Source organism: Cervus canadensis, chromosome 5 (genome assembly GCF_019320065.1).
Source record: "Cervus canadensis isolate Bull #8, Minnesota chromosome 5, ASM1932006v1, whole genome shotgun sequence".
Taxonomy (NCBI): Eukaryota; Metazoa; Chordata; class Mammalia; order Artiodactyla; family Cervidae; genus Cervus; species Cervus canadensis.
In genome coordinates, this window is record NC_057390.1 from 95,682,137 (window position 1) to 95,706,644 (window position 24,508).

At 56.5% G+C, this 24,508-nt stretch overlaps 1 protein-coding gene across 2 annotated transcripts in view; it reads left to right on the forward strand.

The window, feature by feature from the left end:
• HMCN2 (hemicentin 2) overlaps positions 1-24,508 on the forward strand; it is a 185,613-nt gene that overhangs the window by 131,422 nt on the left and 29,683 nt on the right. Inside the window, exons 50-74 of one of the 2 annotated variants that reach the window (XM_043469851.1) lie at positions 268-441; positions 559-672; positions 1,260-1,402; positions 1,769-1,919; positions 2,505-2,720; positions 5,337-5,450; positions 6,070-6,257; positions 7,459-7,555; positions 8,312-8,473; positions 8,665-8,778; positions 9,552-9,754; positions 10,449-10,530; positions 12,281-12,412; positions 15,393-15,539; positions 15,632-15,791; positions 15,881-16,005; positions 16,873-17,056; positions 19,555-19,652; positions 20,189-20,455; positions 21,210-21,400; positions 21,852-21,933; positions 22,028-22,164; positions 22,730-22,871; positions 22,958-23,102; positions 23,903-24,030. In XM_043469851.1, the coding sequence (XP_043325786.1) occupies positions 268-441; positions 559-672; positions 1,260-1,402; positions 1,769-1,919; positions 2,505-2,720; positions 5,337-5,450; positions 6,070-6,257; positions 7,459-7,555; positions 8,312-8,473; positions 8,665-8,778; positions 9,552-9,754; positions 10,449-10,530; positions 12,281-12,412; positions 15,393-15,539; positions 15,632-15,791; positions 15,881-16,005; positions 16,873-17,056; positions 19,555-19,652; positions 20,189-20,455; positions 21,210-21,400; positions 21,852-21,933; positions 22,028-22,164; positions 22,730-22,871; positions 22,958-23,102; positions 23,903-24,030 (3,696 nt within the window). The remainder of the gene's footprint in view (positions 1-267; positions 442-558; positions 673-1,259; positions 1,403-1,768; positions 1,920-2,504; positions 2,721-5,336; positions 5,451-6,069; positions 6,258-7,458; positions 7,556-8,311; positions 8,474-8,664; positions 8,779-9,551; positions 9,755-10,448; positions 10,531-12,280; positions 12,413-15,392; positions 15,540-15,631; positions 15,792-15,880; positions 16,006-16,872; positions 17,057-19,554; positions 19,653-20,188; positions 20,456-21,209; positions 21,401-21,851; positions 21,934-22,027; positions 22,165-22,729; positions 22,872-22,957; positions 23,103-23,902; positions 24,031-24,508) is intronic. The other variant, XM_043469852.1, reaches the window with a different exon arrangement.

Genomic DNA, 24,508 nt, shown 5'->3' on the forward strand with positions numbered 1-24,508 from the left:
CACGCATGGATGTTAAGAGCCCACTGGGGAGACAGAGGCCAGCTTCCCCTATGATATTGCTTAGCAAGGGAGAGCCTGGGCTCTGGGCCACCAAGGCTTGAATTGAAGTCTGGCCGCCCAGGACGTGGTTCCTCTGAGCCTCGTTTCCCATCTGTGTAATGCAAACAACAGCTCCGAAGCCCAGCACCAGGGTCTCAGACTTTCCTGGGTCCTCGGGCTCAGGGTGGGGGATCCCTGTTCAGGAGCACACCCCTTGCCCCACCGCAGTGGTTCCCACCATCCTGGGAGTGACGGAGGACAGCGTGGACGAGGAGGTGACCGTGACCATCAACAACCCTATCTCTCTGATCTGCGAGGCCCTGGCCTTTCCCTCCCCCACCATCACCTGGATGAAGGACGGGGCCCCCTTTGAGGCCTCGAACAACATCCAGCTGCTCCCAGGTGATGCCCTCGAGGGGATGGGGGGGCAAAGAGGCGGGGAGCAGGTGACACGTCTTCAGGCTGGGTCAGAGGCAGGGAACCAGGGGGTGACCCTGACCGCTGCCCTACCCCAAGCAGGCACCCACGGGCTGCAGATCCTGAATGCCCAGAAGGAAGACGCGGGCCAGTACACCTGCGTGGTCACCAACGAGCTGGGCGAGGCCGTGAAGAACTACCACGTGGAAGTCCTCAGTGAGTCAGGGCCCCTCCAGGGCACCAGCTGGAGGGGCAGGAGGCTGCCCGGGAAAGCCGGGGCTGCACTGGACACCCCGGGTGCCTTCACGTGGCTTGTCTCCTCTGATGGTCCCTGGCCAGCCAGGCCAGCTCGGTTCATTCAGGGCCTAGAGCTTAGGAGGAGGGATCCAGTGAGTTAGGACAGGGCCACGTGCATGCCTAGACCCACAGCAGTCCTGGCTTCCTCTGCCACTCACACTGCAGTGCAATAATAGCACCCACAGCTGGAGACCTGGTACCCCCGGAAGGGTCCCCAGAGGTCACCCCAGGAATTCTCACACTGCAGTGCAATAATAGCGCCCACAGCTGGAGACCTGGTACCCCCGGAAGGGTCCCCAGAGGTCACCCCAGGAATTCTCCTGCCTCAGACCTGCCCTGTCCCATAACCATCTCTTCCCAGGAGCAGGTGGGCTTCCAGGCTCTCTGTTCCTCTACTCTGGGGAGCCAGCCCCCAATTTCTGGGATGGGCCTAGGGGCCAGGGGGAGTGTAGGGTCTCAACACCTCTTCTCCCGGCCTGCTCTTCAGACTCCTTTATGGTTTTCAGTTCCCCCTTCCATCTCCAAAGATGACCCCTTGGGGGAGGTCAGCGTGAAGGAAGTGAAGACCAAGGTCAATAGCACTTTGACCCTGGAGTGTGAGTGCTGGGCCGTGCCCCCGCCCACCATCAGCTGGTACAAGGACGGACAGGTAAGATCAGGAGCCCCTGGTGGCCTCAGGTTCTCAGTCTGGATCCCCGTCATCCGCAGAACCTTCCAGAAAAGGCAGTCATAGCAGCAGGCCCCAGAGCTGTCCTGGGCCCTGCCCCGTCCTTTATATTTTAATAAGAAGTTCAACTCTTTATAGAAAACAAGTCTCATAAACATGAAACCCTATATTCACTCACTGAATTCTCTTCTGATTTTTATGTTCTGTGGGTCTGGTGTTACAGAATTGTCAGGGTGCTCTGACCACTTTGTGTGGTGTTTTAAAAATCATGTGAAAATGTAAGTACACTTATCTGGGTGCTTTCTACCCCTCAGTCCTGACCTCCGTCCCCCCTCTTTCCACCTCCAGCCCGTGACCCCCAACCTGCGTGTCCGCATCCTCGGTGGAGGACGGCTGCTCCAGATCCAGCCCACGCAGGTCTCGGATTCTGGGCGATACCTGTGCGTGGCCACCAACGTGGCAGGCGAGGATGACCAGGACTTCAACGTGCTCATCCAGGGTGAGTGGGGCCACAGGGCGGGGGTCAGTGGGACTTGGGGGATGTCAGTGCTTCTGGGGAGGCCTGGCAGGAGGGCTCTGTTCTCATTGCTGTCTGTACGTCTGGCCCCCCTGAACCCTGGCCTGGGCTCTTTCATGAACTGACCTGGGGACCGGGACATCACTGCCCCCCAGGCCTTAGTTTTATCCTTGTAAAATATGGGTGATCAGGGAACGTTCCTGGTGATCCAGTGGTTAAGACTTCCCCTTCCAATGCAGCAGGTGTGGGTTCCTGGTCCGAGAACTCAGATCCCACAGGCCTCGTGGCCAAAAAAACCAAAGCATAAAACAGAAGCAATATTGTAACAGATTCACTAAAGACTTTTAAAAAATGGTCTGCATCAGAAAAAAAGATCTTAAAAAAAAATAGCTGATAATGAAGAAAAAAGACCATTAAAAAACAAAAACAAAAACTGCTTTGATGGAAGGGATTGGCTCGAATGGTGGGATATCCCTGCCCGGGGGAGGCTGGGACGGGAATCTCTGAGCAGAGCTTCATGCCCATCTCTCAATGGTGTGTCCTGACGGCTTTGTCCCTGCTCCCCAGTACCCCCCATGTTCCACAAAAGCGATGCCACTGCAGTCTTTGAGACCCCGTTCCGGGAAGAAGAGGCCCGGGGTGGGGTGACGGAATACCGGGAGGTCTTGGAGAACAACCCCGCCTACCTCTACTGCGACACCAATGCGGTGCCAACCCCGGAGCTTACCTGGTTCAGGGAGGACCACCCCCTCTCCATCGAGGACGGGGTGTCTATTCTGCAAGGTAGGCCGGGGCTGCGTGGAAGTGCGGGCCTTGTACAGGCAGGCGCCGGGGTCACTCCCACACCAGAGCTGGCCTCCTCTCCTTTCGCTGCGGCCTGAGGTCTCCGGCCTGCTGCTTGCTGTCTGACCCCGGCAGGGCATCTGACCACTCTGGACCTCAGCCGCCTTTCATAAACTGGGGCTAGAAGTCCTTTACTAGTTTGAAGGCAAGAACAGGATCCCCTTCTGCCTCTGGTTAGAACAGAGGTCCTCATCTGCACCACGCCCGCCTCTGGGCTTCGAGATCTGTAATGTCCTGGCCCCTTTTTCCGGGGGGAGGGGGCAGTTCCTTTATTAAGACCCCAAATGTTGAAGAAGCTCTCATGGGGCTCTGATGCCCACCCAGGATCCAAGATCATGGCTCATGTGACCTTAAAAAAAAAATTATTTATTTTTAATTGGAGGACAGTTGCTTTACAACATTGTGTTGCTTTCCGCCATATAATCAACTCGAATCAACACGACTCAGCGGTAAACATACGTATGTCCCTCCCTCTTGAGTCTGCCTCCCACCTCCCACCCCTTCAGGTTGTCCTGTGACCTTCTTATGTCTTTTTCCTGCTTTACATATTTGTTTATTTAAAGTTGGGCTTCCCTGAGAGCTCAGTTGGTAAAGAATCTTTTAAAGTTACTTGCTTTTTTGTTAAGAACATAAACACTTTTTCTTTTTTGATATTTAAAACATTTTTAATTTTGGCAGTGTTGTACTGGTTTCTGCCATGCAAAACGTGAATCAGCCATAATCATACAGTACAGCCTTCCCTCCCAGGCCTCCTCCCCTCCCCCACTGCATCCCTCCAGGTCTCACCGCGCACCAGGCTGGGCTCCCTGTGCTACATAGCAACTTCTCACCAGCTATCTATCTCGTGGATATTTTGTATTTATGCTGATGCTACTTTCTCCATTTGTCCCACCTGGGCTTCCCTGGTGGCTCAGAGGTTAAAGCGCCTGCGTGCAGTGTGGGAGACCTGTGTTCAATCCCTGGGTCGGGAAGATTCCCTGGAGAAGGAAATGGCAACCCACTCCAGTATTCTTGCCTGGAGAATCCCATGGACAGAGAGCCTGGTGGCCTACAGTCCATGGGGTCGCAAAGAGTCGGACACAACTAAGCGGCTTCACTTTCTGCCTCCCCCACTGTGTCCACAAGTCCATTCTCTACATCTGTGTCCCCATTCCTTCCCCACAAATGGGTTCATCAGTATCATTTTTCTAGATCCCATATATATGCGTTAATATACCATATTTGTTTTTCTCTTTCTGACTTAATTCACTATGTATATAACAAGCTCTAGGTTCATTCACCTTGCTAGAACTGACTCAAATCCCTTCTTTTTTATGGCTGAGTAACATTCCATTGTGCTTATGTACCACATGTTTTTTATTCACTCATCAGTTGATGGGCATCTAACTTGCTTCCGTGTCCTGCCTAAACAACTGCTTTGTCTTAGCATAGTTCTTTACGGATGGCTTTGAATTAAAGGGCTCTGGGGATGGGGCTTAGAAAGGCCTGGCTTCCCCGGCGGGGTCCAGGACTGGGAGGAGTCCCAGACACAGAGCCCTGCTAGGGTGGTCGCCTGGCTTGCGGTCACACGGTGGCCTGCCAGGCGTGGGTCCGTGGTGACGCCGGTGGTAGAGGGAAGGATGAGGTGGGTAGGATGAACAGTCATGGCAGGGTTTGGACTTTGGTGCTTGTGAAAGAAGGCGACCCCTTGGAGATCTGGGAGAGGCAGTGCTTACAGAAAGATGTTATTGACCCCTTAACCTGGCCACTGCCCTCTGACCTGGGGCCACAGAGAGCTCAGTCACAATGCTGACCCCCCAATCCCACCACTGGCCTCTGACCCTGGCCACAGAGCCCCTAATCCTGGGCACACAGTGGTCATAGTCACCACTGACCTTAATTCTGGCCCTGATCATAGATTAATCTCACACATTAAGTGACCTCTCCCCTGACCATGGCCACGGCCTCCCCAGCCCAGGCTACCACCCCTTGGCTCTGCATATAATGAGCCCCTGCTTCTAACCCTGCTCACAGCCCATCACATCTTGGGTTGGCCACCCTGCAACCCAGGATCCTGAGCACACAGTGACCCGAACCCCGCTCCTGCTAGACACCAGTTCCAGCCCCCCTCGATGCCAGAGTCTGGTCCTGGCTGGCTCTCGATCACAGAGGGTCCCAGGTGACGCCCCTCAAGAGCCCCCACCTCCAACCACTACAGCCTCCTGAGAGACTCTGCACAGGCTTGTGCCAAGCTCTCTGCCTTCATCGAGGGGCTGGGCTCAGCCCTGCCAGGTACTCTTAGGAAGCCTCAGATTTTCCATCTGTAAGATGGGAGTAGTGGCAGCACCCAGTGGGAGGCCGGGACGTGCTGAGCCTGGGGCCTGGTGCAGAGCAAGCCGTTACCGCTTTAACTGACCCTCTCGACCGACCGTGGCCCCGGGCACAGCAGGTGCTTCTCTGCGTGTCACAGATGAAGTGTGGGGAGCGGGGCGGTGATGTGTCCCGGGCCCCCTCCAGGGGGAAGAGCAGGTTTCTTGGTTCTCACTGAGACCTCTGTCTACCCCCATGTCCCTGCAGGAGGCCGGGTCCTGCAGATCCCCCTGGTGCGGGCGGAGGATGCGGGAAGGTACTCATGCAGGGCCTCCAACGAGGCGGGTGAGGACTGGCTACACTACGAGCTGCTGGTGCTGAGTGAGTGGCCCAGCCTGGGGGCGGGCGGCAGGGAGCGGGCTCAGGTCTAAGGCCCCGTGAGGGCCCCCCAGAAGGGGGCCAAGTAGAGAGCAGCTGTAGTCCTGCCGTTCTCCAAAGTGGATGACGCAGGGCTTACAAGCTCGGACCCTGAAACCAAACCGGACTGGGTTCGGATTCCAAGTGAGCTGCTTCTGGGGCTTCCCTGGTGGCTCAAACGGTAGACAGTCTGCCTGCAAGGCAGGAGACATGGGTTCCGTCCTCTGGTCGGGAAGATCCCCTGGTGAAGGGAATGGCTACCCACTCCGGCGTTCTTGCCTGGAGAACCCCAGGGACAGGGGAGCCTGGTGGGCTTACGGTCCATGAGATTGTGGAGCTGGACACGGCTGAGTGACTCAGCACACATGAGCTGCTTGCTAGCGGTGTGACCCTGAGTGAACCACAGCCCTCTCTGTGGCCTGGATTCCTCAGCCATCTCAGGGCTTGGAAGGGCTTGGTGGGCAGGGTTCAAGGAGCCCCAGCCAGCACCTGGCACCAAGAGCTCTCGCCTCCACACCCCGCTCCTCCTGGGGCCTTTCCCAAGGGGGCTGCCCACTCCTCACCCTCTTCTCCCCGCCCCCAGCCCCACCCGTGATCCTGGGTGAAACGGAGGAGCTTGTAGAGGAGGTGACCGTCAATGCCAACAGCACCGTCAGCCTGTATTGCCCAGCCCTGGGCAACCCTGCGCCCACCATCTCGTGGCTCCAGAATGGGCTGCCTTTCTCCCCAAGCCCACGGCTGCAGGTCCTGGAAGACGGGCGAATCTTACAGGTCAGGGCAACTCCCTAACCCCTGCTCCGGCTAAAGGCAGCGGCTGACTTCCCTGGCGGTCCAGTGGTTAAGATTCTGCCTTCCTTCCAACAAAGGGCTTGGCTTCAACCCTTAGTTTGGGGGGCAGAACAAAGATCCCCCATGCTGCAGGGTGTGGCCAAAAATACTTAAAAAAAAAAAACAACTTATTTAAAAACAAAAGCAAAAAAGACTGCATTTCCAGTGCTTCCACTGCAAGGGGCCATGGGTTCGATCCTTGGTTGGAGAACTAGGATCTCACATGCCCTGTGGCATGATCAAGAAATAAATAAAGGTAGCTGCTACAGTGACTCAGTTCTGCTTGTCTGGGGACCAACGAACTACCATCATCTGAAGCTCTTTGCTTGGAACTGTCTTGGAACCCCTGGGATTTAATTCAGGGTTTAATTAATTATCCTGGGCTGGGAAGATCCCCTGGAGAAGGGATCGGCTACCCACTCCAGTATTCTTGGGCTTCTCCTGTGGCTCAGCTGATAAAGAATCTGCCTGCAATGTGGGAGACCTGGGTTCAATCTCTGGGTTGGGAAGATCCCTTGGAGAAGAGAAACACTACCCACTCCAGTATTCTGGCCTGGAGAATTCCGTGGACTGTATAGCCCATGGGGTCGCAAAGAGTCAGACACGACTGAGCGACTTACACTTTCACTTTCTTTCACTTTTACTTAATTATTTAATTCACCAAAGAACCATATGTGAGGAGCCTTGGAGGGCTGCTCGCAGCCCCTGAAAAGGAGCAGAGGCTGGCATGCCTGGAGCCAGCGTGGCACAGAGCAGCCTTCCTTAGGAAGGCCGTCGGATGCCCACAGACCAGTGCGGGCACCTGGGACCTCAGGCAGCACCTTGGACCCCCAGCATTCAGACACCCCTACAGGGACCCCTGGAGCCCAGTGTAGCACAGAGCACCCTCCCCGGGGCTGGGGGAGGGGGCCGTGGTCACCACCCAGTTTGCTACAGGGACTCATCTGTCAGCCCCACACCCCCCAATGTCACAGACAGCCCTAGCTGGACGTGAGGTGACCTCCCTAAGCATTGCTCCGTGTAGACAAAGGTGGTCTTCTGAGGGGGCTCCGCCTGGTGCCTGCCGTGCCTGGGATGGGTGGGAGGGAGCCCTCGCAGTTCCTGGGGGGCCCAGAGCCATCGGGCTGGCGACATGCACCCCCAGGTTTCCACGGCGGAAGTGGCTGATGCTGCCAGCTACATGTGTGTGGCCGACAACCCGGCGGGCTCTGCAGAGAAACTCTTCACACTCAGGGTGCAAGGTGAGCCGGGCGAGCGGGCAGCCCCCGCGGGTTCCCCAGCTGAGCAGGGGCTGGTCCTCTGAGTCGGCCGTGGCGCGTTCCATGGGCTCACCAGGCAGGCAGGCAGAGTGCCGCGGTCTTTCCAGCATCCTGGGCTTTCGGCCTCTGCCAGCCTTACCCCAGGACAGAGAGCTCTGGGGGACCCTGGCCACTAGAAACCATCTTAAGCAACCTTGGAAGCTCTCAGAAGAACGGCTCTTTCGAGGCCTTTCCAGCAGCATGATTGATCATTTACTCTGAGAGCACTTACTTTCCTGGGCTCAAGGCCGAGAGGTGGGTCCCATTTTAGGGCCGTGGAAACAGTCTCAGAGATGTTACTCGGTGGGGGTCTCCCCGCCCCAGAGTCAGCCCTCTCAACCTCTGCGTTCCTATGACATGTGCATCTCAGGGCCGAGAGCTCTGGCTCCAGACGTGGGGCAACTGTGGCCTCAGGGGCAGAGGGATGACAGCGTTGGGCACTCGAGGTCTAGGACTCACGCCTGAACTGAATGGATATTCTGGCCCTGCCACTGAGCAGCTGAGTGACCTTGGAAAAATGACGCTCCCTCTCTGATCTCTGAGCCCCGAGTTCTCCTCTACAAGATGAGGAAGACGAACAAGAGCTGGTTTGAAGTGCCAGGAGCCCCGGGAGGCCCCGTGCATCACCCTGTGGCCGTTGGCTCCCTGCCGGTCTGCATTGTCACGTCTTTCTTTATTTCGGTTGCCCTGTGGGGACAGTCCCACCACGAATCACAGGTCCGAACCCGGAGCAGATCACCACCACCATCAACAGCAGCGTCTCCCTGCCCTGCGAAGTCCGTGCTCACCCCAGCCCCGAGGTCACGTGGTACAAGGACAGCCGGACCCTCTCCCTGGGAGAAGAGGGCTTCCTCCTGCCTGGTGGGTAAACTGAGGCTGGAGGCTCGGCTTCGAGGCTCTGTGGGGAAGCCGAGTAGCCTCCCCAAACCTGGGACAGAACTGGGGGGTCTGGCAGGGCTTTAGGATTGCGGGCGTGGGGTCTGGGGATTGGGGCCTGTTCACTGGTGCCAAGCGCTGGCTGCCCACCATCCTCCCACCACCACCCCTGGCAGGCACCCACACCCTGCAGCTGGCTCGGGCTCAGCTGTCGGACTCTGGGATGTACATGTGTGAGGCCCTCAACGCCGCTGGCCGAGACCAGAAGCTGGTGCAGCTCAGCGTGCTGGGTACGTGCCGTCTGTCCCCCACTGCACTGTCCCCCACTCCTCCCATCAGCCCTCACACCCCTCCATCAGCACAGTCAGGGGAGGGGCAGCCGGCCCCGGGGGAGCCGGGGACGCACCGTGCGTTCTGCTGCAGTGGTGTCTAGGGGCACCGTGGGGTTAGCCTCCTGGTTATTAGACTTGGACGCCCTTGGGTTTGAAATTCAGCGGTGTGCTTCCTTGCTCTGTGACCTTGGGCAAGTCACTCTCTCTCTCTGAGCCTTGAGTCTCCCATCACTATAAGGTGATGGTTGGTTTAGGATTAGATGGTGGTATGTGAGCATTTAGCCCAGTGCCAGGACTTCTTCCCTGGTAACTCACTGGTAAAGAATCTGCCTGCCAATGCGGGGTTCAATCCCTGGGTCATAAAGATCCCCTGGAGGAGGAAACAGAGCCCCACTCCAGTATTCTTGCCTGGGAAATCCCATGGCCAGAGGAGGCTGGCGAGTCACAGTCCATGGGGTCGCAAGAGTCAGACTCGACTGAAGTGACTCAGCATGCATGTACCCCAACTGGGAGGCTGAGCCCAGAGAGGGCAAGAGGCACTTCCCAGGTCACCCAGCAGGTCCTCGGTGTGCCGGCCTGGATTCTCTTAGTCCAGCCCCCTGAGTCAGTACCGTCCCCTGGGGTGGGGTCCGCTGTGTGACCCTTTCTTTCCATAGACGGTTAACCTGCGGGGCGGTTGGGGCGGACAGGGGAAGGCCTTGGCCCCTCACTCGGCTCGTCTCCTGCCCCAGTTCCCCCCACCTTCCGGCAGGCGCCCAGCAGACCCCAGGATGCGGTCCTGGTGAGTGCGGGGGACAAGGCTGTCCTGAGCTGTGAGACAGACGCACTCCCCGCGCCGACTGTAGCCTGGCAGAAGGACGGGCAGCCCCTGGTCCTGGCAGAGAGAATCCAAGCTCTGCTGGGTGGGCAGAGGCTGGAGATCCAGGACGCCCAGGTGAGCTGTCTGGTCGTGCGGGCAGCCCCGGGCAGCCCTGGGGCTGTCACCTCCTGGTGTACCAGGGGGAGGCGGGCATCTGGGTGGCAGGATGTGGGGCCTGTTTCCTCCTCGGCCCAAAGAACCCCGGTCCAAGGTGATTAGCAGCCTCGGGGGTGGGAGATGCAGAAAGAGCCCCGGATCCCAGGCCCGGCTCCACACTGGCCCCCAGAACGACTTTGAGCGGATCCAGGCCCTGCCGCCTGCCTGTTTCCCCAGGATCCAGAAGCCTCTCCAGGCCCCTCTGGTTATGACTCCCGGGGAGTTGGTTCTACCTGCCACCCCCCTCCCTGGTGGATTAGATACCCACAAGTGTTCACTGGGTGAATATTTGCTATTCCTCTGGAACTGTACCCAGGGCTCCCCTCTCTGGGTTCAGCTCCATCCCCACAGTGAAGGAACCTTCTCGCCCTGGCTCAGCTGACATGCAGACCCGGGGGAGGGGGGGGTCTGGGTCCTCTGCACCCACCTCCTCTCATCTCTCCTGCATCTCTAGAATTTGGGAAAGGCCGGAAAGTCCCATCTCCCTCTTGGGTCTCCCAGGCATGACCAGTATCCTAGAGGAGTCCTGCTCTGGAAGGTTCTGGGGCCTGGAGGTTTGGGGGGCCCACCCCCACCACATGCACACTGACGTCACGTGCTCTGTCTGCCCCAGGTGTCGGATAGAGGCTTATACAGCTGTAGAGTCAGCAACGCAGCCGGGGAGGCCATGCGGGCCTTCAGCCTCACGGTCCAGGGTAAGCTGGGGACCAGACTCCAAACACCACTGTGGGACCCCTGGCAGCACACGGGGCTCCCAAGGATGGGAAGGGCAGTGGCTGAAAAGGGAAGCATGTTGCTGAGTGTTTAGGGCACAAGATCTGGAACTGAAAAGCTCAGGATCTTTTTTGAAAACATCAGGCACAAGATCAGGATCCTAACAGGACTCCACTGATGACTTGCTCTGAGTGACCTTGTCCCTTTGAGCCTCAGATTTACCTGCAGTAAAAGGAGCCAAAAATAGGACCTGCCTGTTAGGCATGCAGAAAGCGCCCCATCTATGGTCTGCCATGACTGTGTCTAGAAATGGCCAGGCACAGGGCCCAGGATGGGAGCACTGGGACAGACCCCTAAAAGATCAGACCCTCGGAGTCCTGGGACCATGTCATCCCCACCTGAGTCCTGAGACACTTGTCCTGGCAGCCCAAGATGGAATATAGATGGGCATTTCATTGGGTGTGGCTCAAGCTGGGGGTGAAGGGAGAGCTTGTCGGAACTGCCTAGGGAAGCAAAGGATGAAGGCTTGGTCAGATTTTCTTGTGGTCAGATGTTGTGTCAGTTAGGGAATAGACTCAGCTGTGTAACAAAAAGACTCCAAAATATAGTGCATCAAGGAAGAGAGAAGTTTACCTCTGTCATCCAAAAGCCTAGAAGTGAGGATCTGGGCTGGAGGGTAACTCTGGACTTACCAAATGCTAATTTAGGGACCAAGACCCTTCCATCCTATTAATCTCCCATTCCCCGGGGGTTGTCCCTGTCTGCATTGCATCTTTGGGCTTTCTCAGGTGGCGCTAGGGTTAAAGAAACTGCCTGCCAATGCAGGAGACAGAAGAGACTCAGATTCGATCCCTAAGTCAGAAAGATCCCCTGGAGGAGATGGCAATCGACTCCAGTATTCTTACTTGGAGAATTCCATGGACAGAGGAACCTGGCGGCTACAGTCCATGGGCTCTCAGAGTCAGAGACAACTGAAGTGATTCAGCATACACACGTTGCATTGTATCCCAGCCCATGAAGCAGAAATGAGTAGACACAGAGAACTTGAGCAGCTGGCCACAGTGGACTGCAAAGAAGACTGGGAAATGTAGTTTCTACCCGAGTGACCCTGTGTGAGATGGGAAGGACAGGTAGAGAGACACCAGCTATCTGCCGCAGATGCCAAAGCCTGCAGCTTCCCCAGCACAGGGACAGTGGATGGATCCAACCCTGACCATACTGAATGCCAGTGTTGAAAATTATTGATACCAAGTCTGCTGCTCTAAGCTCATAGCTCCTTCTCCTAATGGCCACCTTGATGAACAGGGGGAGGGTGGAATTCCAGTCCTTGAGAGAGCTGTTTCATCCTAAGCACAGCCATCTGTGTTCCACTGGCAGTGGCTGCCTGTGGTGCATAACTTCATGCTGGCTGAGCAGGAGAGAGTGTTGGGATCGATTAGTGATGTCTGCCCTGGCATAGGTTAACGCCTGCTGGTGCAATAGTCACGTATTTACCATCCTTCAGCTAAGTGGTCCCCTCTGGGCTCTGCTTTGTAAATGTTTTGAAATAGCCAGCTGCTGGTCGTATTTATGTTTGTGGATAAAACAACTCATATCCGCATCAATGGCAAAACATAAAATGTCAGCTCCTAACCACAGGGAAGTGCTTCTCAGGCATCCATGATCAGCCTGGGAGGAAGGAAGTAGGGGGCAGAGTCATAGGATTCTGGGAATCTGGCTTCTCTCCTGCAGTGCCCCCAACGTTTGAGAACCCAGAGATGGAGACCGTGAGCCAGGTGGCTGGGAGCCCCCTGGTCCTGAGCTGTGATGTGACCGGGGTCCCTGCACCTACTGTTACTTGGCTGAAGGACAGGATGCCTGTCGGTGAGTCCCTCAGTCCTTATCATTTTGCTGCCAAGTATTTCTTCATTTGGGACTCTCCTGGTACCTCAGCGGTAAAGAAACTACCTGCCAATGCAGGAGACACAGGTTAGATCCTTGGGTCGGGAAGATCCCCTGGAGAAGGAAATGGCAACCCACTCCAGTATTCTTGCCTGGGAAATCCCATGGACAGAGGAGCCTGGCGGGCTACAGTCCATGGGGTCACAAAAGAGTCAAACACAGCTTAGCGACTAAAACAACAACAACAACTTTCTTTACTTAATGAAATGGCAGTGAAAGCAGAAGGGGAGAGTTGGGTTTGTAACTGTACTTGCTTGGCAAAATCAAAAGCTGGCAGCACCTTGTTGATCCATTCCCCCATTTGTCTCTCAACCCTGTTGGCCTTGAAATCCCAACATTGAGGACCATTCACATGGGGGCTTGGCAGCTCCTGTGTTTGTGTCCACAGGACAGAGACACAGTGGGTGCTGAGGGTACAGCTGGCCTGACCCTGGGCTCCACATTGGCCCCCAGAGCTGCTCCTCCTCCAGCACCTCAGCTCTGTCCAGCCCTGCTGGTGGTCACCCCCATCCAGGCCTCCATCCTTGCCCCACTCTTACTCTCCCCCAACCCGCCCGCCCATCAGCCAGTAGGTGCCTCGTCTTGTCAGTGTAAACACGTCTGAGGTCAGCCCTGCTCTCCACCCACAGCCTTTCCCATCTCAGCCCCACGGTCCACACCCCTGGGTGAGGGCACAGCCCCTACACTTGTCTCCTGGGCCCCGTCCAGGCCTCAGTGCAGATTCCACAGGGGCGGAAGGGATGGCAAAGGGCAGGTCTGGGCGCATCAGTTATCTGTCGAAAATCCTTCCGTGGCTGGAGTCCTCAGGACCACAGCCCAGGAGGCCCTTCGGGGCCAGGGCCCACTGGCCGGGGCCAGCCCGCCTCCATCCTGCCCCGTACTCCAGACAGACCCAGCTGCTCTCGGCTCCTTGCATGTGCCCGTGTCTGTCTCTCTCCATAACAGCTTTACTGAGATACAGTTCACATACTGTACAGTTTGCCCAAGTAAAATGTATAATTCAATTGTTTTTTGCATTCACAGAGCATACACACAATCAATTTTGAAACATTTTTTTAACTGTGTATTTTATTTTTCCTAGTTTATTGTAGTAGACTTGTATAGTTGATTTACAGTGTTGTGTTAATTTCTGCTGTATGGCAAAGTGATTCAGTTATATATATATATATATATATATATATATACACACACACACACACATATATGCGTGTGTGTGTGTGTGTGTGTGCGTGTATACATATATATAGGCTTCCCAGGTGGCTCAGTGGTAAAGAACCTTAAAGAATCTGCCTGTCATTGCAGGAGATGTGAGTTTGATCCCTGGGTGGGGAAGATCCCCTGGAGAAGGAAATGGCAGCCCCCTCCAGTATTCTCACCTGGAGAATCCCATGGACAGAGGAGCCTGGCTGGCTACTGTCCATGGGGTGCAGAGTTGGACACAACTGAATATGTATGCATACCCATATATATATATATATATATACACTCATTCTTTTTTATATTCTTTTCCCCTGTGGTTTATCACAGGATATTGAACAATTCCCTGTGCTATACAGTAGGACCTCGTTGTTTATAATTTTGGAACAAGTTTATCACCCAAAAGAAATCCCTTACCCATTACCTTCACTCATAGCCACTCTAGCCTTAGGCAGCCCCTAACCTACTTTGTCTTTATAAACTTGCCTGTTGTGGACACGTCATGTAACATGTGGAATCACACAACACATGGCCTCTTGTTCCATTTAGCACCGTGTTTTCAAGGATCATCCATGTTGTAGCATGTGTCAGTTCTTCATTAAGTTTATTTTTTCATTCATTTTTATGGTTGAACGTTCCACTGTGTGGCTCTATCACATTTTGTTTATCCGTCTGCCAGTCAATGGACATTTGTGTTGTTTCCACCTTTGGCTGTGAGGGATAACATGCGTGAATGTTCTTGTACAAGTGCACGGCATACGCTTTCCTTGCTCTGGGCTCTCTTCTCTCTGGCCTTCAGCTCCTGGCACATGCTATTTCCTTCCTGAAATACCCACCCTGGGCTCCCTGAACCACCTCCACTTTCACCTGGCTGATTCAGACCCACTTTTCAAGTCTCAGCTGAGGCTTACCTCCTCCAGAAGCCTGGCCTCGTCTCTCCAGGCTCCATCAGGGTTTCACAGGGCCAGGCACACAGGCTTGTACCCGTGTCACTGTCTCTGATGCATTTTGAACTCCTTGAGGACAGGACCACATTTCACGCGTCTTCTATTCCTGAGCTCGCTGTTGGATTTGTAGTAGTTGCTCAATACATTTTGTGTTGAAGGGCTGGCTGGACAGATGAGGCTCTGAGGGGAGGGCAGACCAGCCTGGGCTGGTGCAGTCAGAGAAGGCTTTGGGGCAGAGGTGCCGCTGGAGAACACGATGGGGGGGGACATTCCAGGTGGGGGTGGGTGTGCAGCCTGAGCAGAGCCTCAGAGGAGCCCCTCACTTGACTCACATCAAGGTCAGTGAGTTCTGGTTTGCTGTGATCCAGGGGGGCGGAGGGAAAGATTGGAAGGGAGGTGGGAGATGAGCTGGGCCTGAGAGTCAACAGGAAGAGGAGCAAGTCGTAGACAATAAAAGGAGTGGGATCCCTTGGGGAGAAATGTCCCCAGTGGAAGGGTGTATGGAGGGGTTGGTTATACTGACTGAAGCAATCAAAGGTGCCCAGGCTGGGGAAGGCTGTGATGTGTCTGGGCCTCAGTTTCCCTATGAGTGTAAGAAAAGGGTGGGTAATTCAAGGGTTCCCGGGGTCTTTCCAGCCTTGTGAGTGGGGATTAACCACCCTCCCGGGGAGTCACGTGATTTTTGTGTCTGGGCCCAATAGTGGCACCGGGGGTGATGGGTCCGAGCAGATGATGCCCAGGCCTGCCCCTCTTTCCAGCAGAGAGCAGCGTGGCGCATGGTGTGGTCTCCCGGGGGGGCCGCCTCCAGCTGAGTCACCTGCAGCCAGACCAGGCTGGTACCTACACGTGCGTGGCCGAGAACGCCCAGGCTGAGGCCCGCAAGGACTTCGTGGTGGCCGTGCTGGGTACGTCCGCACCCTGAGCCCCTCCCGTGTTCCACTCCCCACACACCAGCCCCGGCCTCTGCCCCAGGGCCTCACCACAGCCCCTACCACAGTGGCCCCCCGGATCTGGAGCTCAGGCACCACTCAGGAGCACAGCGTCCTGGAGGGACAGGACGTGCGGCTGGACTGCGAGGCTTATGGGCAGCCCCCGCCGGACGTGGTCTGGCTGAAGGACGGCCACCCGCTGGACCTCAGCCTGGGCCCCTACCCCTGGTAAGGCCCGGCCAGCACCGTCCCCGTCCCAGGCGGCGGGCCTGCGTGTCCTCACACGCCTGCCTCCCGGCTCTCTCTCCCCTTGACAGGTTCTACCTGGACAACAGCTCCCTGGTGCTGAAGGGCCTGAGGGCCTCAGACTCGGGCGCCTACACCTGCGTGGCCCACAACGCGGCCGGTGAGGACGCCAGGCTCCACACCGTCAACGTGCTGGGTGAGTGGCTGAGGGCGAGAAGAGGCAGGCAGTCCAGCCATCCCAGGATGGCAGCAGCCGGGCCAACACAGGGCCTCCACTGGGTTATCTGCAGGGTACAGACAGGGCCCTGATGGGGGGATCTGTGAGCCCCCATCCATGCCCCCCCTGTGAGCCAGGCCCGTCTGGCCTCTCTGGGCCTCTGCCTCATCCTCAGGCTGGGGCACAACTGCTCCAGGGGTACAGCGAGCGAGTCAGAGGATAAAGGAGAGACCCACAGGGCAAGGCCACACCCCCACTCCACGGGCGTCATCCTCACCGGGGGTGGATGTGGATCTGAGAACCACATGGTGATTGCCACTTGATGACTGCTAGATATCAGTGCCATCTCCTGGGGCTTCCCTGGGGGGAGCCCACCCCCCCTCCCCTGACCCCCTTGCTCTTGCTATTCAGTCGCTCATTCATGTCCAACTCTTTGCGACCCCATGGACTGCAGCACACCAGGCTTCCCTGTCCTTCACCATCTCCCAGAGTTTGGGCAAACTCATTGTCCACTGAGTCTGTGATGCCATCCAACCATCTCATCCTCTGTCGTCCCCTTCTCCTCCTGTCTAATCATTCCCAGCCTCAGGGTCTTTCCCAGTGAGTCGGCTCTTTGAATCAGGTGGCCAAAGCATTGGTGCTTTGGCATCAGTCCTTCCAATGAATATTCAGGACTCATTTCCTTTAGGATGGACTGGTTTGTTCTCCTTGCAGTCCAAGGGACTCTCAGGAGTCTCCTTTAGCACCACAGTTTGAAAGTATCAATTCTCTGGCGCTCAGACTTCTTTATGGTCCAGCTCTCTGACCCTGTCACTGCTCCTTCTCTCCTCTCTGCACACCCACCAGTGCCTCCCACCATCGAGCAGGGGCCAGAGGGTGCAGGGACCCTGGTGCACAGGCTTGGCGATCTGGTGAGCATGGCGTGCCCTGTCCGGGGCTCCCCACCTATCCACGTGAGCTGGCTCAAGGATGGCCTGCCCCTTCCGCTCTCCCACCGCACCTACCTCCACAGCTCCGGCCGCAGCCTCCGGTAAGGTGCTGGTTCCCCAACCCCCCAACCAGGACCCCAGACATCCTCCTCAAGCAGCTTGCCTAAAAACACTACTGAATGGCTTTTAGACTGAAAATAATATAAACACATAGAAGTTTTTGACGAGGGGAATGAGAGGACCCAAATGGAACTCCAGAAGTGAAAGTGGCCTCTGCCCTCAGGTTTTCATAGGCCAGTAGGGGAGGCACAGATCTGGGTGATGACATCTGGTTGCACCTAAGTCAGCCTAGCCCTGGTGGGAGAAATCAGGGAAGGCTTCCTGGAAGAAGGTGCCTGAGCAAAGTCTTCACACATTCAGCAACACTTCGGAGTGCTTGTTCCAGGTGCAGTTCTAGGCATTGGGGTGGAGCAGTGATCAAGACAAAGCCTCTGCTCCTGCAGTTGTGGGGATGGAAAATAGACAAGTATAAAAGTGACATGTCACAGGAGATGTGTGCCCGGGTGAGGGGATAGGAAGTGGCCATGGAGGGCACAATTTTAGGGTGGCCGGCGGCAGGCACTCAGAGGAGATGACACTTGAGCAGATGTGGAACGAGATAAGAAGGGGAGGTGAGTGGATTCCATGGGAAAGAGCTCCCAGGCAGGAAGAGCAGGTTCAAAGGCCCTGAGGTGGGCATGCGGCTGTGCGTTCTAGGAACAGAATTGGAGGGTTAATGAAGGGAAGGTCAGTCAGGCAACATAGGGCTTTGTAAGTGCTTCAAAAGACTTGGGTTTTCCTAAGGAGAGAAGGGGAGTCCTGAGAGAGTTTTCAGCAGAGAAGCCTCATGATGTGGCTCGACTTTTGTGTCTATAGTAGTAGAATATACATAATAGAAAATCTACCATTTTTAGGTGCACTGTTCAGTGGCATTAAGGACATTCACACTGTTGGGCAGCTGTCACCATCATCCTTCTCCAGACCTTTGCGTCTTCCCAAACTGCGACTCTGACCCATTAAACACCAATTCCCCGACCCCTCCCCTTCTCCTGGCGCCCAGCATCATACTTTCTGTCTCTATGAATTTGCCTTATTCCAAGTCCCTCATGTAAGTGGCATCATGCAGTAGTTGTCCTCTGTGACAGGTTTATTTCACTTAGCATCATGTTTTCAAGATTCGCGCATGTTGCTGTTTAGTCGCTAAGTCATATCCTACTCTTTTTGCGACCCTGTGGAGCCTGCCAGGCTCCTCTGTCCATGGGGATTTCCCAGGCAAGGATACTGTAGTGGATTGCCATTTCCTTCTCCAGGGGATCTTCACGACCCAGGGATCATCTATGCTGTAGCTTGTGTCAAACTTTCCACCCTAATATTTAAGGCTGAATAATATCACGTGGTGTGCGTAGAACACATTTCCTTTATCCATCCACTCACTCATCAGTGGACACTTGGGTTGCATCCACATTTCAGCAGCTGTGTGAATAATGCTGAAAAATGTGAATAATGCTGCTCTGAACATCCTAGTGCACGTATCCACTTGAGCCTCTACTTTCATTTCTTTGGGTTGTGACTTAGGCTGCAGTGTGGACAGCAGACTGTACTGTAGGCAGACTGTACTGTAGGCAGACTGTACCGTAGGCAGGCTGTAGGGCTGAGGGCTCAGTAGGAGGGTGTTCTGGGGCTTTGGTCATAATCCAGGTGAGACATGGTGGGGGGGCCTGGGTCAGAGCCACGTGACGGGGGTGATGGCGATGGTCCAGCTGGTGGCGTCGTGGAGAGAGGAGAGATGGTGGGAGGAGTTGAGCAGGGCTCTGGGGTCTTTATCCGGGAACTTGGAAGGCTGAGTTCCCATTTTCTGAGACAGGTCCACAGTGGGAGGAGCAGGTTGAGGGTTGAGACCTGGGCTGTCTTCCCTCGTGTTGGTTGGAGAGGTTCTTGGACAGAAGGAAAGATGGGAACCAGGCAGTGGATGCTCTAGTCGGGAGTTAGGAGATGGGTGATTGGAGATGGTCCCCAAACAACTGGTGTTGGAAGCCAGGATGGGCTGCAGTCCCCAGGGAGCGAGTGTGGGCTGTGCCCAGGTTGCCAGCGTTAGGGCGGGTATAACAGACATTTCAGGGTCACTGTGGCCATTGACAGAGGCAACTCAGGAGGAGTGGTCAGGGTGAAAGGGGATTCAACAGACAGTAGGGGTTCAGGCAGTGGAGACAGTGAGTAGAGATGCTTGATGAGTCCTGGGAGCTGAGCGAGATTGTCTAGAAGAAAGGGGTGGGAATAGCAGGCCGCCCTGGGGAGGGACAGTGAAGCTTCAGAATCTGGGAAGCAGAAAGTCTGGGTGCAGAGTGAGGTGGGCAGAGAAGGCAGCAGGGGTGGAGGTGGGGAGTCCGGGCTTCATTCTGGGGGTTTGAGCAGAGGCAGGACCCGGTCAGGTGTATGTTTCAGAGCCCCACCCTCTGGCCAGTGAGATGTTGGGGACGAGATGGAAAAGAAAGGGGTCTGAGTCCCTCTCTCTCTTTCTCCCCCTCTCACTCTCATCCCTCCCTTTGCTCGAGGGCGTCAGGATTTCCCAGGCGCAACCAGCAGATTCGGGCACCTTCACCTGTGTGGCCTCGAGCCCAGCAGGTGTGGCCAACAGACACTTCGTCTTGCAGGTGCACGGTACGGAGCAGGGGGTGGGTTACCGGGTCCTGTGGCCTTAGGGGTGAGAATCAAGGCCCTGTCCCCGCCCCTCTGCCCCTCTGTGTAGAACCGAGGGTTGGCCCTCAGGGATGTCAAGGCAGGACACACACTCAGCCCCTGGTTCATTCAGTCACTCTTTCATTGATCTCACAAGTGGTTCTTGGACACTAGCGTGCCAGGGCCTCACCAGGATACAGCAGTGAGCAGAGGTGGCCGCTGACCTTAGGAGGTCGGTAAGGAAAACAGCTCTGTAGAAAGACAATTAAAATTCAAGGTGACTGGTGATGCCAGGGGAAGGAGAGGATGCCAGGGGAGCACCGAGGGGGCACCTTACCTGGTCTTGGGGGTTCAGGGAAGGCTTTCTGGAGGAGGTGAGGTCTAAGTTATGGACTGGAGATGAGAAGGAATAGACCGGGAGAAGGGCACTCTGGCCAATAGTTACAGCCCGTGCAAAGGTCCAGGGGCCACCTGGCATCAAATAAATTGACTCATGCTCACTCTTTGGCTCTGCACAGTGCCCCCTGTCCTGGTGCCGGCTGAGTTCCAGAATGACGTGGCAGTGGTCCATGGCTCCCTGGTGTTCCTCCCCTGTGAAGCCCGGGGAAGCCCCCTGCCCTTTGTGTCATGGATGAAGGATGGGGAACCACTGTTGCCCCCGAGCGTGGAGCATGGGCCTGGCCTGCTGCTGGAGTCAGCGGAAGCGGGACACACAGGGACCTACTCCTGCGTGGCCATGAGCGAGGCAGGGGAAGCCAGGAGGCACTTCCAGCTGACGGTGATGGGTGAGTCACCTGCCCCTAGTGCCAGCTTTTATGGGCTGGAGGTGGCAGGGGGTCCTCAGGGTGGGGAGAAAATGGAGAAGGTGGTGAGGGAGGTGAGCACCCCAGAGGCTTGGGGCTTGGGGAACAGGCCTTGCTGACCTGGCTGCAGTGTCTGAGGACCCAGATTCTTCATTCTCCTGGGGCTGTGCCCCCCAGTCTCATCACCCAAACCTTGTAAAGCAGGTAAAAAGCCACTGAGGTCTCGGGGGTTCTGGGTCTCAAGCACAAGATTTTGCAAGAGCTGTGCCACATTGAAAAGATGCATCTCCCTTTATCCTGTTTTCTGGTTGGTTTTAAAACACAGATAATTGCCCCAGGCAGATGAGCCCATGGTCTGATGCTTTTAGGACCCTCCAACACCATCACCAGGTCTTCCCTGGTGGTTCAGTGGTAAAGAATCTGCCTGCAATGCAGGAGACATGGGTTTGATCCCTGGGTGGGGAAGATCCCCTGGTGAAGGAAATGGCTACCCACTCCAGTATTCTGGCCTGGGAAATCCCAAGGTTAAAGGAGCCAGGTGGGCTACAGTCCATGGGGCCGCAAAGAGCTGGACACGAGTGAAGAAGTGAGCTGCAGCAGCAGTAACACGACCACCACCGCCTGTTTGCGGCCCGTCTGCTGTCAGCATCTGGGTGGTGGGGGAGGGTGGGGAGCCCCAGCTCCCAGTGCTCCCCACACGGCCCCCAAGGCAGACCCAGGGCGGGTTGTCTTGCAGATCCCCCCTACATCGAGGACTCAGGTGAGCCCGAAGAGCTGTTGCTGACCCCCGGCACCCCCTTGGAGCTCCTGTGTGATGCCCGGGGCACCCCCGCACCCAACATCACCTGGCACAAGGATGGGCAGGCCCTGAGCAGTCCAGAGGATGGCAAAGGGGCCAGGCGGATGCTCCAGGTGGAGAGTGTGCAGGTGCGGCTGCCCCTGCTGCCATGGGACGAGGAGGGGCGGGGAGGGGCCCAGCAGCACTCGGCAAGGTTCGGCCAAGCTCCCCTTTTGTTTGGGGTGTGAGGACGTGAAGATGAGCCCCTTGGCCCGGGGCCATGCCCTTGGGAACCCCCAGTCAGGTCTGACTCAAGGCTTATGCGGAAACAGGTAAATCCCTAGCCCAACCAGGAAAGAACTGGTACAGTCAAGGGGGACTTCCTGGAGGAGACGAGCTCTGCCCTAGCCCTGAAACAAGGGCGAGGCAGTAATAGGGAAGGAACGTCCCAGAGAGGAGAATGGGTTTGTGGCAAAGGCGGGGTGGCAGACAACAGGCCTGAGTCTGAGTCCTGGGCCCTTAGCTGTGTAAGTGGGAAGCCAGGTCAGGAGGCGGGCAGGCTGGGGCCAGAGGCAGCTGCTCACCCTGCTCCATCCCCAGGTGGGTGATGCTGGGCTCTACACTTGCCTGGCCCACAGCCCTGCCGGTGAAGCTGAGAAGAGCTTCCGGGTCAGAGTTCAAGGTATGGGGTGCCGGAGCGGGGGCAGGAGAGGAAGGCAGAATGGGACGGGCCACGGCGAGTCCATCTCTCATGCCCTCCCTGCCTGCCCCACCAGCCCCCCCAAATGTCATTGGGCCCCATGGCCCCCGCTTTGTGGTTGGCCTGGCCCCGGGACAGCTGGTTCTAGAGTGCTCGGTGGAAGCAGACCCAGCACCGGAGATCGAGTGGCACCGAGAGGGCGTCCTGCTGCAGGTGGGTGGCAGGCTGGGCCCCTGGGGCGCTGCCTTCCGTCCCTCTCGGGCCCCAGGCCCTGAGCAGGCTGGCTCCCGGGTGCCAGGAGCCTGCTCTCCTGACTGTTAAGTTGTATCTCCGCCCTCTTAAATTGTTATATTACTATTACCTCATATTGGTGACGGGGCCACTGAGATGAGGCTAAGGTTTGCACCCAGGACTTTTGACGCCTGTCTACTGTACCTTTGAGCCAGGCCTCATGACTGTGTGGCCTGGGGCCCGTTCCTGAGGTTCTCTGTGCTCACCCCTGAGATGAGGCCCATTTGAGGCTGTGGATTCAAGGACTGTAGATCTGAGGGAGGCTCCAGCTCCTGCTCTGAGCCTGAGCGCCCTGCAATAGGCCCAAAGGCGGAGCTCCAGGGAGGACGCCCTTCCCTCCCAAAGGAGTCTGTTTCCCCAGAGAGTCCTCAGTTGGGCACCAGTGCAGGGCCAGTCCCACTGGTTCCATGACCGGGCCACCTGGGGGGCTGGCCAGGTCCAGTCCCCCACTGATGAGGGTCTGCCACCCGGTGGGGGGTCTCTCCAGGCAGATGCCCACACCCAGTTCCCCGAGGAGGGCAGATTCCTCCAGCTGCAGGCCCTGAGCACGGCCGACAGCGGCGACTACAGCTGCACCGCCCGCAATGCGGCGGGCAGCACCAGCCTGGCCTTCCACGTGGAGGTCCACAGTGAGTGCTCCCAGCCCACCCGCCCTGCCCACCCTCTGGAGAGCAACAGACTCCCAGCACCCGCTCTCTCTGTGCCCCTCCTCCAGTGGTACCCACCATCCATCCAGGACCACCTATAGTGAACGCCTCTATGAACCAGACGACCCTGCTGCCCTGCCAGGCAGACGGTGCCCCCCGGCCCCTCGTGAGCTGGCTGAAGGACGGGGTCCCCCTGGATCCTGAGAGCCCCAGGTGGGTGCTGGCAAGGGGCAGCCTTAGGAAGGAGCTCAGGTACCTCTCTGCAGGTTGTAAGTGGAAGCCCACCTGGGCAGTTGGAGCAGAAAGGACATGGATCTTCTCAGAACCCAAGGGCAGACATGCCCATTGGTTAAAGGCCTGAGAACCCTGGTCTGTCTGTCTGTCTGTCTGTGTCTGGTTTTGACTCTCACTTGCTAACCTCTGTTTCCGTGTGTGAGTTTTAGGCCTCTCTGTCCCTCAGATCAACTTTCTATACCTTCTTTCTCTGTGAACAGGTTAGGGATGCTCCCCCACCAGCCTCCCACGCCGCCCAAGTTATAACTCCTCCGTTCACACAAGTTGCAGAGCCTGGAGAGCTGTCTGTGAATCCCAGTTCCAAGTTCCCAGGGCAGAGAATTCCATTGGCCCGGCCTGCGGGGTGTGTCCGTCCCCAGTCCAATTGGCCATGGCCAAGGGTGGGATCACAGAGTACAGTCTGGCCCCTGGGAAAGGGCAGTTGCCAGACCTGATCTAGAGGCTGTTCTCCGAAGGAGTGGGGGTACCACTGCCTGCGGGCTCTTGGGGAGAGCCTGGGTCAAGGTGGGAGCGTGGAAGGCCGGAAGCAGCCCCCCTCACCCTTTCTGGTTCTAGGTCACCATGTGGGTTGCTGCCCATGGCCGTGACCCCCACCCCACCCAGACCTTGGCCTCAAACCTGCAGGACTCCTGAGTTAGCAACCTCTTGCTGGAAAAGTGAGGGACTGAGGGGAGGGTCTTGCTGGAGACACCACCAGGCATCCCCTCCCTGTGTTCCAGGTTTCAAATTTTGTCTGAGGGTTCCCTGAGGATCCAGCCAGTCCTCGCCCAGGACGCCGGCCACTATCTCTGCCTGGCATCCAACCCTGCAGGTTCTGATCGGCAGGGTCGTGACCTCCGGGTCTTTGGTAGGTAGATGAGTAAAGAAAGTGTGTTTTTTTGCCTTCAGCACCCACCCCCTGTCTGGGCCAGGTCCTGCTTAGCTTCTGGGTCATCCTAGCTGTCAGGAGTCAAGAGCAATGGTCTCCAAATGTTTTTTGACTATGAAGCCCATTGGTTAAAAGTTTTGAGTGTGTATACTCAAAGATGCATATTTGTTTTTATACAAACATATACACTTACTACTATACTATTATATTGAGAGAGAAAAGATGTACAAGCTGTATAACACTCAGAATCACTGAGCCAGAGGCTCTAATCTGCTCTTCAATCCAATTGATGACCTTGGTGGAGGAGCTGAGCACTGGCCTCAGGCAGGCTGCTGGGGAATTTTGCCCTGGAGGCCCCATTCAAGGAGAGGTAGTTAGGGAGATGCCAAACTCCGGTGAGCAAAGGTCCCATCACCCCAGCTTTGGGAGCCCATTGGAAGACCCACTCCGGGAGTTT